At 38.8% G+C, this 19,755-nt stretch overlaps 1 protein-coding gene across 1 annotated transcript; it reads right to left on the bottom strand.

The window, feature by feature from the left end:
- Positions 1–1,002: 1,002 nt before the first annotated feature.
- On the bottom strand, positions 1,003–19,443 carry PTGFR (prostaglandin F receptor; the record flags this gene model as incomplete). Its single annotated transcript, XM_084265915.1, has 2 exons — positions 1,003–1,308; positions 18,655–19,443. 2 exons carry the CDS (start codon positions 19,441–19,443, stop codon positions 1,003–1,005), a joined length of 1,095 nt encoding a protein of 364 aa, XP_084122041.1.
- Positions 19,444–19,755: the final 312 nt, after the last annotated feature.

The following is a 19,755-nucleotide window of genomic DNA, read 5'->3' as shown; positions in this document are numbered from 1 at the left end:
GAATGCCCACAGCTCTTCAGGCACTGACCCTGAAAAAACCGAACATGCAGTTTGCTTTCACAAACCAACCCATGCTCCCAGTGCAGTTCCCTGAAGAGGTGCTCATTTGGCCATGCACGTTTTTCATGAGACGTGTGACCTTTCACAAATGAAGCAGATGTACCTCATGAGCATTTCAGTACACACATTAGGGGAAAGCTTCAAGAAACTTCCTTCAGCTGGGGAGGAGGAGGGTGGAAAGAACCTAGTCTTTTCACAGACTAACCACAGCTTTATGCCTGTTAATTTCAACAAAAATTGTTGAAAGGATTAAAAACTCACTGATACATCTGAAAATGTAACTGTAAGCAAGCTGAGCTGATCTGCTTCTCTGTTCCCACAGGGAACCTCATGTTTACACCGGTGAAGTTTGCAGCTCTCCCAGAAATTCATGGAACAGTAAATAATTAAGAGGTCAAGTCAACACATCAAGCTAATGGGATCATTTAATAAGCTGGGCACAAGCAAAATGTCCTTTATGTGTCCAATTGGAAAATTCAATGCCTAGAAGCAAAGAATACCCTTATGGAACGGACGGTGCACTTCACCCTAGGAAGCAATGACTCAGCAAAGGACTTAGGTGTATCACTGGTAGATAAAATCCACCCTTTATAAAATTACCTTAGAGATCCCTTTCACACTTGTGTGTGTTTGTAAGAAGCCTGCTAAGGTAGGGGATTTGGTGGGGGGTATTATAAGGAACCATGTGCACTTTAGTACCTGGAAAGGAGAAATAAAAGATGATTTATCATTCTACTACCAGTTTTGGAAGGGATATATTCTAAAGGAATGAAAACATTCAAGTGCATCTTTTGGAGTAGCAATATTAAATCAGTAAGCAACAAGAGCAAATCACTCACAATTTAAAACAAATGCAAAACCACTGAGCCTTGGAATTCATTGTAAGATACTGCCCATGTATGAGCGTTGCCTCCATCATCTCTTCATACACTGTGTTTAACTTTATTGTGCTGTAGAGCTGAGCGGCTGTAGATTTATTTGTTTGGAACTTACTGGTGACTCAGATATTGCTGCAACCTTCAAAGAATTCTTAATAGAGCTAAGTTCCCACATGTGTAAGTTTATGATGTGTACTCCACAGCATCCTCTTGTGATCTTGTACAGGTTTTTAAGCACGGCTTTCCGGAGAAGAATGTACACCCAGGGGTCTAAGATCTGATTCCACGTTGCCATTCGGAGGGCAAAAAGTATTGTTTCACATGTCTCCTCTGAATGACTTTCACTTATCCCAATTCTGGCCATTGCCACCTGAAAATGGAACATTTTAAAATTACACATAAAAAAAATACACCAAAAGAGCATGTAAACGAGCAAGATGGCTTCAATATTAACTCTTATCTTTATTATCTTCACAGCATCAATGCATCCCAATCACAGAGCAAATATTTTCAAGGATTTAACATTTATCTAATGTTTAATGCCAGATATAGACCAGGCATACTCATGTCTCTGTTGAACTACTTCTGCTGAACCTTGAGAAGAGAATGGCAATCAGCCAGAGAATATCCTCCAAAACCAGGGAATGCTCTGAGCAAGGAATAAAAGACTTACCCAGAATTTGAGCTAACAAAGCATGCCAAGACTGTTCCAGGGATGGGGTTTTTTCAAGGATAGAGGACAGTGGTAGGTCAGAACATTTTTATGAAAAGGTTGTTTGGGATTTTTTTGTCATTTTCCAAATTGAAGTCTGCGTAAGGAATACAGCACCTTCATTTCATCAAGAAGATTCATGCATTTTAAGATGCCACAGAATACAATTTATTGATACTAGAGAGTTTAGAGATTTCTAGAAAATTTTAAGCCATGACAGAGGCCACTGATACTCCTCCTCTTGCCAGTGGAGACACAGGGGTTTTCATTCACCTGTAGAGGTGATGCACATGGACAGACCCACACCAGCAACAACACTGCCAGAACAATTAGCTTTACATGGGCATTAGTGTCTGCAGGACTGCTTCTGGCAGAGGACAGCCAAGAGCTACACCAGCCCAGTAAGATGTGGCTGGCCTCCCCGATTTGCAGAGCTGTAGCCTTGGGTTTGAAACACCAGCCTTAGTGAAACACGTGCCGCTGGGGCTCCTGCCCTGCAGAGCCCTCCTTTACAGGCTTCCTGCCACTGAGGTCCTGTACCCTGAGTTCCTGCGTGAAGAAAGCCTGACTCTGCAAAGCCAGGAATCTGCCAGGGGGAGGTAAATTATCTCTCTCTATTATTAATGCTAAAAGCACATGAAGACTTTTTTGGTAGAAAGATGAAACACTGTAAGGCTTTCCGTTCCAAAGGCTTTAAAATGATACAGTTATTTAACTGAGAAACACGATATTTTACAACTGATGCTATGAGTACACTGATTTATTGGGCGATGAGAGGTAGGGTCAATCTGTCTGGGTGCAAAGGGTTGCATCTTCACAAAGGTACGTTGTAAAAAAAACCCAACCAAAACCTAAAAAATAATAATGAATGACAAGAACTTCTTGAACTACCACGCAAGATTCCACTAAACCTATTTTATTCCTTTTTAAATGCTTCTCTATATTCCTAGGCCCTACCTATAGCTTGCAGGTCACCACATCTGAGTATAAACTTAAGTGGAACAGAGTGTACGCAGAAAAGGAGACTGCACTTGTTGATTAAGCATTTGATCAAGCATTTCTGTATGGACATCTACGGGAGCACTGAGAGAGCCCCTAGGAACATTCCTAAGGAAGCTGGTAAGACTGGCAGAAGCACAGCTGGGAACCGGTGCAAGGAGAAGGAGGAATGTCTGAGCACTGAGCCAACACAAACACAAGTCATTTCCCTGAATCTGCTTTTCACCCCACAACCGCTGGGCACATTCCTCTCTCGCATCAGCAGCTCACCCAAACTTGGACAACTCCTTTGGATTCTGCATGGGATGTGTTCTCAGGACAGTCCCACATGTTATTTATCAGAGGTCCAATACCACAAGCCAAACTCCAAGTACTCCTTACTCATGAAAGTAGGACTGGGCAGCAAATGACAGCACAACAGAGTTCACAAACCAGTGTTCTTCTCTGATATAGCCTAAGCTTGACTTAAAACAGACATACAGCTTCATAATCTGCTTCTTGATGTACATAAACATTTCCTTTGCGGTTCTTGTCTTGCATTCTGCAAAGTTAATGGATGCCAAATCCCAGGGAATTTCATGCCAGGAGGAAGAGGCGGCAGATGTCGCCATCTAGGAAAAGTCCATCCAGACAGGAAGACAATATTTTCTTGCACGTTACCTAGAAAATTTGAGAGACTCTTTTCCATTCAATAATAATCACCTCTAAGTGAATCCATTCATTTGCTATTCAATTAGCTGACTCAACATAAAGAACCTGTTTTGATTATGGATTTACATAATGTAAATTAAAACAACAAGGAAATCGGATAATTTTATGGATTCCGATACTTGGAGAAGCTTCATCCAAAACATTTTAAGTTACCTCATCTCAACACTGGTCATAAAGAAAAAATGATATATCTGAACTCACAATTACAAGTACATAGTCAAATGGTTAAACAACTCATCTGTGTATTCCTGTATTGGAAATAATAGGATAAAAGCTACATTATCTACAAAGTTGTTTCATAAAATAAGAATGTTCTTATTTTCCTGATAGTACACACACTGTACTTAGATTATTTAGGAATGCTATGCAGAAATAAAACAACCTGATTCCTTTCTTGTATCATCAAAAGCAACCTAAAATGATACCTTAACTTTCTGAAGTTCTGAGAGGCTGAGATTTCTGAATAGTCCTGGACTAGGTCTAACCCCAAGCATGACAGATCCCAAAGAATTTTTATCCTACACCACATGCGGCAGAGCAGCGATAGTGACAGGTATGTTACCATCACATTTTCTCTGAATATGAAGTGAGACAGCTTCTCACCCCTCCAAAGAGCCCACAGTGTACTGGCAGCTCTTCTGTGTCTTCTGAGAAAAGACATCAGAAAACTGCAGTCAACTGAAGCCAGCTGCATGCAAAGGGAGGGCAAAGATGAAACCACGTCCTGCCTACTGGAGCCTCTCTAAAAAGTCACCTGTTGACTTCTAGAACAAGACTCTAAATTGCAGCTGAATAGGGATAGAATGGAGCAAGGTCAATATAAATGATTTTTCTATCACATTTTAACTTTATATAAATTTAAATTCCTAAAATAACATTCCAAAGTAAATTTCACACCATAAATTACAAAAAGGCCTAACACACTACCATCTGTCCTGTCACAACTGGCACAAGTAACCGGTTCAGGAACTGCAACCAGAGATTGCTGCAGTGCTAAGATGACTTCTGAGGGCAGGACCTCCTCTGCAGGCACCAAAAAGACACTTCTTCTCTTCTTATTTCACTAATACCATTCAACAATTACTTCAAAGTCAAGAAACCAATTCAAAGACTTTCTTTTCCATTCCCCGTAGGTCTGTCAGGTTAGCATGTCTAGGAATTCTGTCCTCTGTAGGCAGCAGTACACATTGCATCGATTTGGTTGTCTTTGATCTCCACAACTGAGTTTAATATTAATGCAGATTCAGCAGTATGACTCAAAAAATTAATCCCCGGCTGGTAAATAAAAAACGTAACTCATGACATTTTCTAATATATTTAGAAATTTAAAAATCCAAGTAGCATTTTGCTGAGTTATACAGTGTTTATATGGACACAGCTGTAGTATGTCTCCCTGGTTTGCAAAAAAAAATGAAAGTACCACATGATGTAACCAATCCAATACAAACTTTCTTTAGGAAACTTAACTATAAAAGCATAACTCTAAAAATGACTTTTTAAACCAAGGCTGCCTGCTTGCAAGATACAAAGTTACTCTGACTCATTTGCGTCTTTGTTGGTTTAAGGAAAGATCTGAGAATGCCCTTTCCCTAAAAATAAATACAGAGAAATCAAATTTGTGTCAAGCCAGGACTTGACACAATACATTAAACTTCTTCATCTTCTTTATCCAATTTTAGGCTCCTCTAAACCCAAAGCTCACATTGCAAGATCCAGAAAGTCTAATGGAAAAGTTTTAAAAACATTTTGAAACTGTTGACTCCTACAATTTTGCGTCTAGCAGATAGCATCAGAGAATTGCCATTTCCCTTAGGGATGAAGCTCAGTGCAACAAACTGAAATAAAACTGCTCCAAAGCTTCACACCACTCTCCAAATATAAACAGCATGTCTTTAATTTCCCTTCCAATCGGATCTCAATTATATGGGAACAACTAATAAGCTAAATGGCAGTGCTGCTTAGTCACATTCCAGTTAGTACTCAAGGACAACCAGTCAAAACAAGAAGCAGACTTTAGAGTTAGTTAGGAAATAAGGCAAACTTTGATGCATTTCAGCACACACAGTTTAAATCCAGGTTCTATCCTTGACTTCAGGAAACTGGAAAAAAAACAGTCATCGTGAGGTCGACATGGAAAGCAGAGCAGACCAACTAACTTTGTGATATACAAACAAATATCAAAAATTCTCTTCCTCTGCAGCTCAGCTCCATTTCCCTGTGGGAACCTTGCAGACCATCCCGAACCTCTTCCTCTTCCTTCACATTTCATCACAAGTGGTTCTGAGAATTGCTATTAATGGAAGAGAGTCTGGTTTTTTCAGTATTTGCAGAGTACTCCCATTCTGTCACTGATGTCTATGCTAAACCCAGAGGTGCACATCCCTCTCCTAATCCACGCAGGACCTAAAATGGTATTCTACTCACTATGTCCCACTCCATGGAAACAAAGAAATATACAATTATTTTAAATTTCCATAAGTTTTGGGAACTTCCATTTCTTCTACAAAGAAGCTGCCGTCCACTGCAGGCAAGAACTGACAGAAGATGATACTTTGTAATACTCTATAAACACAAACTTTAAGAAAAAAAATTGAAAAGGGGGAGAAATCAAAACGGATCTATCTTCATATTTCATGTACCATTTTTTTAATCTCTTAAGAACAGCCATTAGAAAAGAAGCACCAACAGCAAATTGCCTATAACATTGCTATATAGATACTGCAGTATATAAAACAAGAGTTTGTTGCAACCAAGCTGAGCATGCTTCATTTTCTTTTTTATGTGATTCTATATAAGTCAAAAATATGTAGTGTACCACTTCTGCCATCAAAATGTTAGTACACAAAGTGTACTACTTACACCACATAATGACTTTTATGTTATAGATTTGCAACATAGTTTTCCCCTAATGTTTTCCTTCCTGTTTTAAAAAGAAAAACACAAACCACACTTGTATACACCAGATGATCATTTGACCTAACAAGCAAATTTTAACCAAGCATAATGATTTTGTGTTTTAAAAACGTGTACTTAAAAAGGAATTGGAGAAGACAAAATGTGTTAGCAAGTTTTCCTCCAAGTCCAGAGGGTACTTTTAAGGGGCTATCTAATAATTCCATGTGTAAAGTTTTGCAGCATCAGCTCCTGACAAGCAGCAAAAAAAATAATTCCCCTTTTCTCCCATATACTCTTCTGTGAAAAAATAATAATGCCACCAACAACAGATCCCCTGGCTGTTGTTCAGTAAGGGGAAAATCTGTGTCTACCTCACAAAATCAATGTCTTGTCTAAAACAGGTAACTTGAGGATGGTAACTACCACTGACCCTGACATGCATCCTTAAACATGGAAGTTTACATATTATCATGTTAAAAGCAGCTAGTCTGAGAAAGACCTGTACCTTACTAGGGTTGCAAGTTTCCTCAGGAAACACAGAACTCAAATGAGACACAGAAAAGATTCAGATGACCAAAGGCAGCTGAGGTGGCAAAAGCATTTTGTCATTTTTTTAGCCTCTATGTGCTCCATATTTACTCCCCTTAAAATGGAGTTGCATAAACCTTTTGGAGATGCTATAAAGCTAAAGGCACTCAGACCTCAGAGGTGTTCCCAAAGCACTACTGCTATGATAAAAATTAAAAAAGCAGCATAGAGAAAACAGGAAAACCTAACATTTTTTCCATGAAGCAAATGAAAATTGTTTCTAATATTCATTTTTCAGACACAGGTGGTTCTGTGAGCAGGCAATTTCTCACCAGCTGATGCTGCTGCTTCATGAACATGGCACCATTTAGGACACACACCTCTTCTCATGTTGGCAAGATCAAAGCCTTGAAACACTACATCCAAGCACCCCAGTGAATTGTCAGGGCCGATCTCACACCAACCGAACACCAGAGAAAGGGCTGCTGTATAGCAGCATATATACAACACTGCACCTGTGACATTAAATTAAGGCTCTGTTGGTCTTTAACACCCAACAGCTCAACTCCATCGGACCTTGCCACATGAAGCCTCCCCATTGAAGCTGTGCAGTTCTGAGCTTTCTATTCTCCTACACAGGATCAGGTCTGCAGAGGATTCACAATCCATTACTGTGTCATTAAAGTCTAGCATTTCTACCATCTGTGTTTTTACAGCTTTATGCAAAATATTTATGTATGACAACACAAATGAGCTTTTTATGTATAGAAGAATTTTTCAAAATTACTGGAAAAAAATGTAAAGTGCCATGACATTATAGTCACTACATAAATTTTATTAACTGCCTGTGGCATTATCATGCTTTATATAAAGCAGGAAGGCAATTATGAAGTAAACCTCATAAAGAGAGGGGTTTCTTTGTGTGCATAAACTTGCAAACATTAACTGAAACTGAAGCTTTACTTTTCTGTCAACTTTCCCTAGACACCACCTGTTTGCATCTGTTTTGCAGTAACATAAATTCAGGTTGGGATCGAATGAGGCATTCTAGGTCACCTCTGTTTCTCTGAGATAATCCAGATATTTCTATCATGCACTGGCAGTTTGGTGTTTTTTTTTTTTTTTGTTCCTTCCACCCTCTCAAAATTAGAAATACGTTGATTCAACTAGCAGTGTAGTTCCTCTCACAGCTTAATTGATTAACTTATTTGAAAGGAAAGCAGAACAGATATGGACAAAGAAGACTTCAGTGATGAAACCAGTAGGTGACTCCATAATCAAGAGATACAGCGTCTGTATCAAAGTCAAATAAATAAGCTGTTTCCTGAGCTACATGTTTGAAAGTTACATGAAAGCCATAGAGCAAGGAATGTATTGCTGCCCAACAAGACCTAGAACAAAAATCTCATTGTACAAAAAAATAATGTTAGAGATAAAATTAAAATATTCTTTATCCAGCAATGCTGAGAGAAACTTTAGAAGACAACTGCTAGACCTCTTGGGACCAGAAAATAATAGAGTATTTCTAATAGTGCATAATAAGGATCAACCTGAGAAAAACAAACAAATCAAGTATTTACAGTCTATATACATAAGTATTTAGGGACTATTCAGCATCCATTCTTCCTTTAGGGTCAGTTGGGTAAACCTTCAAACCCCAGAAATGTCCTATTACTTCTCTTTTATTGCTTTGCTTTTTCAGGTTTTGACACTCATTTGGAAAACAAACACATTTTTATTGGTTAAACAAATAGTCTGGTTGATTTAGGAGCATCAAAACTTCCCTCACTAATACCCTACAAATAAACAAAAAAAGAATCCTAAATAACACATAATACTTGGGAGGAAGAGAATACAGAAGAAGAGACAATATACAAACTGGAGGAAAAGAGAGCTAAAAAGGTCCGTAACTATGCAATGAATTCAGTTCTTAACTACTGTTATGCACAGGATCAAATCAACAACTTAGAAGTGAACTGTCTTTTCAAACAGCACCACATTCACAGTGCTTTATTACTAAAGTCATCCTCCGCTCTACTTACATGTCTGAAGACAGATACGAAATATATCCACCAACCAGAGGCAAATCTTCCACACAGAATCTGCCAGTTCTTACCTGGCCTTTTTTTAAATTTATTTCTCCCAAATTTGTTAGGCTGAATTCTCTAAGGGTTCCTTGGACACGTCACTCCTTGATTTCACAAGAATGGCACATACATGTAGGCTTTAAAGGCAAGTACCACCAACACAGTTATGCATACATGTAAGTGTGAAAAGAAGGAAGAATTTCACAGTGAGTCAGTCATGATATTTATACAGCGGCCTTTTCACCCCCTCTAGAATTCAGGAATGCAGATGGCATTGATGTGTGACCGAGCCTTTGAGACCTCAAATAACAACAGGTATAAAAAAGAAAGGGCCTACTCTATTATCCACCAATGGAGTCAGACCTTCAATTTAATTGTCTGAGAAATTAAGAGGTTTATTGCATTAGTGTAGATGGAAAATAAGGAGGAAAAAAATATTACATTCTAAATATAGTGTATGAGTGTTCATGTTTACCATGCATGCAATATACAGAGTAAAGGAAAATGAAATCTTTTTAAAGATGCATTGGAGTCATAGACACCTAATGACTTTGTGCTATCTGATCTGCAGCGTTTGCAAATCTGTCTGGAAACAAAGGAAGAGATAACATGTTCCTTTCATTAAAGTGCCTTATTCTACATATCATTCTGAAGAAGCATACCGAGTAGCTATGAACGGAAATATCAAAGCTAATGAACTAGCAATGTATTTACCCAGTTGGAATATATAATCTGCAATCATTTACTTCTTTAATGTTAGCAAATAAATTAAAAGGGACTGCTGCACAGCTGGCCACCTTTTAAGGACAAAAGAGAAAAATCAAATCTCCACTTAAAGGGTGATTTATTTCTCACTAATGTAAACACACACTCCTGATAGAAAGTGGATTCAATTTTACTTCCAACTCACTAATGAACTGTAAATCCTAAAACAATTTGCTATCATTCACTCCTTCCTGCCTCACCTTCTGTTTTAATACCTTTCGATGCAGTGAAGCAGAGGGGACTGCAGCTGGCCGCATTCCCACCAGCACAAGAGTCTTCCTTCCCATATCCTCATGTCCTGATGTTGGTCATTACACAGGCGATGAAGATTCACTGCATCCTTTACGTCCTCTCTCACTCCTGTAACTTTGGGATGGCCCTTTGGCACATTTCTCTACGAGGTCTTCATACATCTCATTAAAAAAAGGAGCTACAAGCAAGCTTATGAGCTGTTCTCCACTCCCTGCTCTGTCTGGAGTGGATAAAAACAATCCCTTCAGCAACAAGAGACGGTACAGCACCTACAGATTACTGCAGCTCAGGTTCATTCAGCTGCTCAGCTATTTAGCCTCATCTGATATGAGAAGGAATCTGAAAGAATGACTCACAATTATTAAAACTTCACTGTAACTCCTGGAGTAAAACCTTTCTGCAACATTCAACTACCTGACCTTTACTACTGGTAAGAGCTCATACACAGAACCCGCAATGGGACTGTGCTCCTGTTCTGCTAGAGACTGCATGCACACAGTAAGCAGGCACCTTCCTTCTTCAGGGAGCCTGTAACCCAAGTAACCAGCTGCAGTTCAGCAATTTCTCCGTACTTTAATGTAAAATTTAGAGTCTAAAAGCACATGAAGTAAGAATTATTGCTCTGTTTTAAAGCTGAACAGTGAATTTCTCAGAAGAGGATCCAAATACTACGCAGTCTCAGACATGAACTGATTCTACACCTCTATTATGACAAATAACTTCTGCTAGAAACATTTATAAACACCATGCAAAACATGAGATCATGAATTAACACCATAACAACATAATAAATATCTCTCAGAACATAAGAATGTATATCACGCACCAATGTCTGTCATGTTAAACCTGGTGAGGATGGAGGAGTTTCTGGAGTTGTTCCATGTGTGTGTGTTTGTCCCAGAAACATTTAGGCAACAAGTTTGCCATTTAAAGACTTCAAATAGTCATGAAAGAGAGCTTTCCTAAAATAATCATCCAAAAATGGTTATCCTATGTATGACATTTCCCAAAAAAGGTTATTCAGTTTATATTTTCAAGCAAGAAAGCCTTGAATAATTGTAATATTTTAGAAATAGTAAGAATTCTCTTATATCGAGCAAACTCAGAATGTATGTTAAATCAATTTACTTTTTAATATAAAGCAAAGAACCTTTACCAACTAGATAAATGAGGTGGTTATGAATGGCAAATTTATTTGGCTGAAGCTTTCTGAATTTGATTTTTGAGATGGTAACTTCAAAACCGTAAAAAAAAATTGCTGTGTCACTTACACTTACTTGTAAGGAACTTTTATGTTTCAATCTATAGATCATTACTCTCTTAATTCTGTACGTATAATATAAATTTAAAAATCAAGCGGGAAGTAATTTCAAAAGAAAAACAGGTCCAGGTGGTTTTGAAAATGCAAATTTCTCACCTGACTGGAAACCTGCCTTCCCTAATTTTTCTCTCCAGAACAAACCATCCCCATTGCACTCTGGTGGCCCTGCATTTTCAGAAGGCTTTACGTAAGTTTTTCCAAACAGCGCAAGAAAACATAAACTCTATCTATGTTTCCCCAAAAGCCTCTTTTAAGAACAATCTGTCAGTCTCAGCTCTTTCCTTCCCTGGCTTGTACTGCAGGACAATACGCCTATGCTGACCACTGTCCACTTCTCCAGAATTTGTTTCCTGTTGAGGCAGTATCTGAACTGCTCAACTCCCTGACTTCTGTAAGAGGGAGGTAAACACTTGAATTACAAATATAGCCACAATTAATATAGAGTTTCCAAGCACTTTATGATAAACTACGCCCTGGCCCACACTTAAAAACATTTTTTAAAAATGATTCATATTTCTCAGAAAGGCTAAGGACCGTAAAATCTCTACAAACTGTAAAAGATAATAGGAACAGACCAATTCTGAACACTGAAACAGTACCTTTGAAATTCAGTATTGTTTTACATGGGTACATTTTAAACTGATGCTCATTCCATTTCTCATCTAACCCAGTGGAAATATGCCAGCTGCGCCTCTGAAGAATCCAAAATAAAGATCTCTATAACACTAAAAAAAAACATGAACATCCTATCCAAGGGTTTCTAGGATCACAGAAACACTTCTGAATAGGCGAATTCGTAAATGCATCGTATTAAACTTTGTTCTTCTCTCTCTGCAAACATCTGAAATTTCTTTCCATGGTATATTTTCGTGACGACATACGAAAGCACACTCAAATTCTCCGAGCTGCTGCTCAAACCTTATCCCACATGAAGCTAAGCTTAAAAGACACTTCTGTCTTGAGACAAAAAAACTTTCATCAACATGAGCATTCTCTTTCTTGTTAGCCCCTAAAATCAGCTACTTATTCCGAAATATCTTTTGGGCAATTATACTGGGGATAACACTAAGATTTCAGCAATTTAACCTTGAATGTCAGTTCATCTGGAGGAACTCAAGCAAGAAAAGTAATTGAATTTGCAGTATTACCAGATGCATTGAGAAACTCAGTAAACAATTAAAAGGCCATGAGATGAGGGAGAGTGAGAGCCCTTCGAGTTCTAGCAAACTCATCTGAGATTCTTTTTTCTTTCCAGAGGAACTCAGGGAGCATTTTATTCAGTCAAACAGCTGCTCCTGATCTGACCTCATGGCAAGGCCCATGGAGAAATAACCTACAGCCAACAATAACAATTACTGTATCAATGCTTTGGACTTTTGGACTGGAGCTAGGGAGGTGTCCCTAACAGGCCTTCTGCTAGCAAAAAGCTTTTTTCCTTTCCCTGTGAAATTTCTTAATGTATTAAAACTATTGCGGCAGAAGTAAGATCCTGAGAATGGTTCACAACCAGCTCACCAGATGCAATGGCAACATCCAATGGGTATTCCCATGGAGGTACTGCAGCAGGTCACCTCTCCAGTCAGTGCCTGGCAGCCTGCCACAGGCAGGGTGGGAAACAGAGCCCAGACTCAACTCAAACCGTATCTCCTCTACTCTGGCAACACATCCCATCTTTGTATGGTGTCAACAGACAACTGTTCTAGGAAAACACGACAAGAATTCAATGACAAAAGCCAGCACAAACATAGTAATTCTCATTTATTATCTTCTTGAAAACCTGAATCTTGAAATAGACATCCAAAGGGTGATTTTCACCTGTGACAGTAACTTTTAGAACAGCGTTGAAAGCTGCAAGGTTAGCTAAACAAGAGTATCTCCTTCGGCCTTCAGAAACAGATGACTGTCAATTGAAAGCCTAATTTATTCTTTTTCCAGAGGAAAGACCACTCTCCCTGCTTTCAGTGCCTATGCAGGAATAACAACCTCATGGATGCTGCTGCTTTGACCAGCGATGTGTTTTGCTAGCGTAAGAGAAGACACTTCTGCAGAGAAGCCACCAGTGAGACCTGGGCTGGCTGCACTGAAGGTGGCAGCAAGGGCCTCTCTGGCAAAGCGCAGGCTGCAGCCTGGGACAACTTGTGTCTGGTTCTCCTCAGCCCTGTTATATGATTATGAAAATCACCACTCATAAGACCATAAGAAAAGGGATACATTTTTAAGTAACTGTTTTGTTGTAGGGACAACACAGCCAGCAATATTTAAAGGCACAGAAACATCACTGATAAAGCAATGAGCTCATACACACGGTGCCCACTGCATGTATAAGCATGAGGTAGTGTAACAGAAATTTAAACTGCAGTTCCAGCAGGATCAGAGGGAGAGTTTTCAAGGGTAATGCAGGTATGAACTCCTGGCAAAGTGTCACTGTGCATGTACAAACATAGCTACACATACAAAACCACTAAAATGACAGGCACAGAGGATTGCCTTGTGCTACAGAGTACCTTATACTGTATGAAACTACCTGGCCTGGAATTTAGCTACCTTAAAATCTTGTGAACCACTGACCTCCTTCAGCACATACCAACCACCAGCCTGGCTCAGCACCTGAAACAGCCAGTGGAGCAACCAGGGTGGGGTGGGGTATCGGTATTCATTCAATCTAGAGCATTCCTGTTAGTGCAGCACTACCCTTCTCACTTCCTCCAGCAGCACTGTCACTGAAGAACCACTCAGACCAGAGCCTGCAGCTTCTAGGTTGGAGGGATACAGCAAAATGTATGCTAATTGCAGCCCTAGGTGCATGAAGAACATCGGGCCACATTGCACAAGACACTCTGAGGACAAGAAGTCATCAGTGTGAGTTCAGAGAGATGCCGTTAGCATAATGAACTGGAAAGGGAAGAGACGACGTGAGAAGAGACCGCTAGAAATGAATCTATGCAGTAAAATAAGGCAACTGAATAAGAGCTGATTTAATCATATGAAAAAAAATAGCTGAAATCTTTAAAAAGATCAGAAGGAGCAGATACTTTCTGCAGTAGAGGGTAAGTAAAACTGGAATGAAAGTAATCAGATAACTGCACGGAAAAAAGATCTTAACAGGAATAATTTAAATGTAAAAGTATTTTTCTTCGGCTCAGATGAAAAAGATTAGACACTTGTTGTATCATAGTTTGTTCCCATAGATGAATTCACTCAGAAATAACAAATTCCTGTCCACAACTACATGGAGTTCACTTTGTTACTCCGAAACCAATATTTAAAATATATTTATCCCTTGATCCCCACAGATTCTGACGCACTACAGTCAGAATTTGGTCATATGAACACAGCTCCAAAAACAATCTGTTTCATGACAGGCCAGATATCAAGTCACAGCCAAAAACCTGCTTTATATGACAGTCTATTTCATCAGAAATGCTTGTCACAAAATACTCCAGCTCAACTATTTGCTTTGGGAATCCAAGCCCTAGGGACCAAATGTATCCAACAAAATTCACATACACTTGCAAACGGCTAAGACTAGGAAGGATGAAAAGAGATGACTTATTACAGAGAGTTGATGTTACCATCTTCAGAACATAACTTCCTGGAATTACCCATCACAATGCAAAAATTAATGAGACTGTCGAACAACTATGCCTCCACAAATCATTGACTACATAGATTATGAGAAAACTCATGAATTCCACTTGTCACTCTTATTTTGTAAACTCCTTCCCACTTTCAACTCCTCAAAAGAAGACAAATGTTGCCCCATGCGGGAAAAAGCAGTACCCTCATTCTCGTGCTTCATTAAGAGAAGATTCCCGCACAGAGGCAAAAAACTTGAAAAAGCTGCTCATTTTTGAGTAACAGATGAGATGGAGCTTCTGGAAAAAAGTCAGAAGAAGAGAAATCAGGAGGAAGTCCCTGTCCAACAGCCCCAGACAGAGGTTTATATGAGCCATGCCATGTGCTCTGCTTCCAAAAAATGCTCCAGATTCCAGTAGTCTTAAAATAGAGGTGTCGACTGATTATAATAGTACATGTTATTATACATAATATTAAAACATATATATGTATATAAAAACACATCTACACACATACATAAAGGCACCACAACACTACCACTAAGCAAGTGGAGAAGTCAAGTTCACTTCCATCCCAGACACCATAACGGACAATCCAGGATCTTGCACCTCTCATGTCATCTAAAGGCAATTTTAGCACAGGGCAGTGACTGAATATATAACTCCACTTGGAAAAAAAACAATTTAAATCTAATAGTGAAGTAAATCTACACTTGGTTTACAGTATTGGATTAACTTGAGTTTGGTAGCCATGAACATATGACAATTGACGTTACACCAGACTAGATTAAACACAGAAGAAAAATAAACAAAGTAAACGCCTGTCAGATGGAGAATCACACCAAATAAATCCAAACTCTTGTATCTGAAAACCACATGTGGCAGAATTTGCATCATCTTCCTCCACTTTCTCTTCCAAAGGTTTGTTTGGTTTCTCATCGCTTCGGTTTACATAAAGGCAATTCACATTTTGCTTTGTTCTGTGCACATTTTGGGACTGAGAACACGGGTAAAATTCACAATTCAGAGATTGACACTGACATCTAGATTTAGTAAATGTTTCCAGAAAAAAAATAAACAAACAAATGACTGCAAAACAAGCACATATTTACCTACTTTGTCAAATAATTTCAGCAACGAACACCTGCTCATACCTATTTCAAGAAATACTTATTTTGGCATGCACTGATTATATTATAGAACCCAAATTATTAATTTCACAATTAAAAGACCTGAGAGGTTTCAGATAAATAGGATGAGTAAATTTGGAGCAGCAATTCATCGTAAATCCTGAGCCTTGATAAACCCTGGTTGTCTTTATTGTATCACTTCAGCAGTGCGTTCCTGGCAAAGGTTTATTCCATTGCATCTGTGCTCCACCGCAGTCCAACAGAGCTTGCTAAATTAAAACTGCACTTATAATTCTGTTTGTACTCAGTGAACAGAATGAAATCTATCAAATGAAAGATTGGGTAATTCAGATAATTTGATGTAAACTCTATGATCCTGATGGCTAAGAAATGTAGTACATACCAAAGACCCTGTCCTACTGCATTTCCAGGCTATTGAATTATCTTGCTAAAACACTAATTGTTCACTCCCTTGAAACTTTGTTTTGAGAACTAAATCCTATCTTATGCTAATTTCTTTTTTCAAACTTCTCGTTTCTAACATAACCTTTTTCCATATTTCAGAGCAATTTTCCATACTGCCAGGCTAAGTTTCATGACACTTTGGCTCATTTCATTTCAAAAGAGATCCAGAAGCAAAGCATCACAAGCCCAGAATGCACAGAGAGCACCAGCAGATTTGCCCCATGAACCAGAATTGCTTGTGTTACCACCTCTCTCTTCAACACATAACTCAAAACTGCCAAGTACAAAATTAACGAAGAAGTCATCACCAGCTGATGAAAAAGCCAAGTTCTGAAAAAACAAATCTGCAGCTGGAACAATAACTCATTGTCAGCTACAACTTAGATGAAATTAAATACTTCAGTAAAGCAGTGTTGTAATTTCAATGTCAGTATTTTAAAAATTATTATTTTATCATTAAAATTGAAAGCCATAACAACATTATCAGTACTGACAAAAACCGACCACAGTAGTCGCTATTTAGTGTTATTTCATATGTTGAATAAATGTAATATCTCTTGAATCAAAAAATGTCTATACATCCTTTGACACCCATGGGCTTTTTAAAAATCAAATTCATCCCAGCCTTAAGGACAGTTATTTTATCAGAAAATAAATGTCACCAGAGGGTAATACCCTGTTTTCTCTATGGTAAGTAAAACCATATTTAAGACCCGTCTGGACGCCTGTCTGTGCAATATGAGCTAGGGAGCTGCTTTGGCAGGGGGGTTGGACCCAATGATCTCTCGAGGTCCCTTCCAACCCCTACAATTCTGTGATTGAAAACTGTTCTGTGACTTGCCTGGGTGTCTGGAAGTAACTGGAAGTAAACTCACTACAAAAGCTTGCTATACACTTCTGAGAACTTTGTGTTCTGTACACAGCCCAGGACAATGACAAAAGCCAACATGAATTTGAACTATGCTGTAGAGCAAGTCTAGGAAATCAATAGAGAAAGAGGGGGAAATTCTCTGTGTGTTGAACAAAAGTGAAAGTTTTTGTGCATTCAGTGATGCAGAAATTTATATGCAGGCTCTCTCCCTGAAGTTTGCAATACTGGATTAATTAAATGATACCTGTCAGATATACCCAACTGCAGCAGCTAGGCTAATATCAGTACGTCATTTAAGACTAGTTCAGGTAACTCCGTACTATACCATGGGCAGTGAGTAGGTGAGATATAGCTGGATCTGATTCAGATCCCAGATCTACATTTCTGTACTTGGACAGTCAAACCAAAATCACTCCTGATTCGTACCAGTGGAAAACTACAAGAACTTGTTTCTAGGAAGCAAATTAATATATCATATTCTTTGTGACTTAACCTTTCTCACACTAGAAAAAAAAATAAATAAAATTAATCAGTCAGGTTTACTACAGCGAAAAGAATCACAATTAGTATCAGCTTTATAAAGCCACCATACAACAGGAGCCATCAAATTCTTTCCCTTATGATAACCCCCTTATCATAGCCCCACTTCCTTTGACCCTGCTCGCTGACAGAGCACACGCTAGCATGAGCAATGCTTACTGGTTTGGAGGAGATAGTAGCTACCAGAAAGCAGTCCTAAATTACAGCCAGGGCAGCTGAGAAAGCCCACCAACTGCACAGAGCAGCTTTGCTGGTCATCTCTCCAGATTACAAATCCGGCTTGGTCAGCTCTAAAACGAATCTTTATTTTAACCCACTGCCAACCACTGTTTCTTAACAAGACTCTAAAGCAAAGCCCTTAATACCCTGCTAATGGAGTGAAGGATTTTTACATTCTTAACTGTTATCTTTCATAACACAGTTCACAAGTAGCAGTAAAGCATAATAACAACAACTAACTGACTACCATAAATAAAAAATGATATGAACCGCAGTACAGACTAAACAGACTTGCCACTCCAGGATTTCACTGAAGTTCTGGACAAGCTCGATATCTGCTCTGGTTTATTCTAGTCACTGTTCTGCTACCACTGTCTGTTTCACAGCACTGGAAATAAAGTCCTCACAATCCCTAAATGTTTTGCTTACTTAATCTATTTTTTTGCAATCAGAAGTGGAGAATAACTACCATTTTTGTTAGATGCATATGTACATACATTATGGACAACATACCGTACAATTAATACATTGAAGAGTGGGTGGAGCTGTTAGCACAGCTAAAGCACCTTAAAACCTGGAGATAAAAAAAGTATAACTTTTATACAGTGATGCGTATTAAAAATTGGCAAACACGTTAGGCTCTTACCAGGAATGGACTCCAGCAAATGCAAGAAACACACATTATAGCCAAGAGCTGAATGATCATTTCAAAATGATGAGATCTGCCTTGTCTTTGTTGACTTTTAAATTTGACTCTTAAGAGGGTAATTCCTGTGACAGCATTGCACAAGAATGAAATAGCAAGGGCCAGTAACCCAAGGCAAGAAAAAAGTAAGAGATAAAATCTGTCTTCCCAGTCCTCAACATGTTCTGTTTTATAGAAGCACCAGGTCCTCGATGCTTGAATTTGATAGGCTCTAAACCTAAGAATAGGCAGCAAAGCTATAAGAACAGCAAACAGACATACCATAGTCAACATCATTTTCACATGTTTAGAAGTCATTTTTGTAGAGTGAAATATTGGCTTAGTGACTCCAATGCATCGTTCAACAGCCATGACACTGCCCAGGAAGAGCGGGCACAAACCAAAGAAAACCATGCAGATGCCAAAAACACTGCAAAGAATGTTGGACTGGTTAAATCGAATCCAGTCTTTATCTGAGGCATACACAAAGACGGCAATGGCTCCGTTGATGAGGTGGCCGAAGAGATCTGTGACGACCAAACCACTGGCAAGAAGCAAGAAGGAGGCTTTCGATTTCTGTCGAAATCTCTGATATGCCTTCATGAGAATTGCTATTGCAAGACTGTTGGACAAAATTCCCACTGTCATGAAGATTATTGAAAAGAAAACTGAAATCTTCTTCTCCGTGTGGCAGGTTGTGTTTTTTAAGATTCCAAATCCAGCCAGTCCTGGGGATTTTGAACTGTTCATGGTTAGGAAAGGAGAGGCAGCCCTCAAAACATTTCAGCAGTCTTGCAATCAAAAGGCATCTGCAATATTAAAAACAAATATACACACACTGTAAAAGGCATACCACTGTTCAAATGACATTTGAAGCACAAATTCCATAATATTAGTCTGTGGTACAAATCTAATTTTCCAGTTTTCTGAGTGATACGATATGGCACCGTGTTTTAAGTGCATCAGTCACAGGGTAAAACAATTATCTGCATGCATTACACAATGCAAATGTAGCGTACAGTATCATTATAGTCTCAGCACATATAAGATATACAAAATATC

This window comes from Gallinula chloropus, assembly GCF_964237585.1.
Source record: "Gallinula chloropus genome assembly, chromosome: 6".
Lineage (NCBI taxonomy): Eukaryota > Metazoa > Chordata > Aves > Gruiformes > Rallidae > Gallinula > Gallinula chloropus.
Note: the sequence above shows the minus strand (reverse complement) of the source record. Positions and strands in the feature narration are given on the sequence as shown.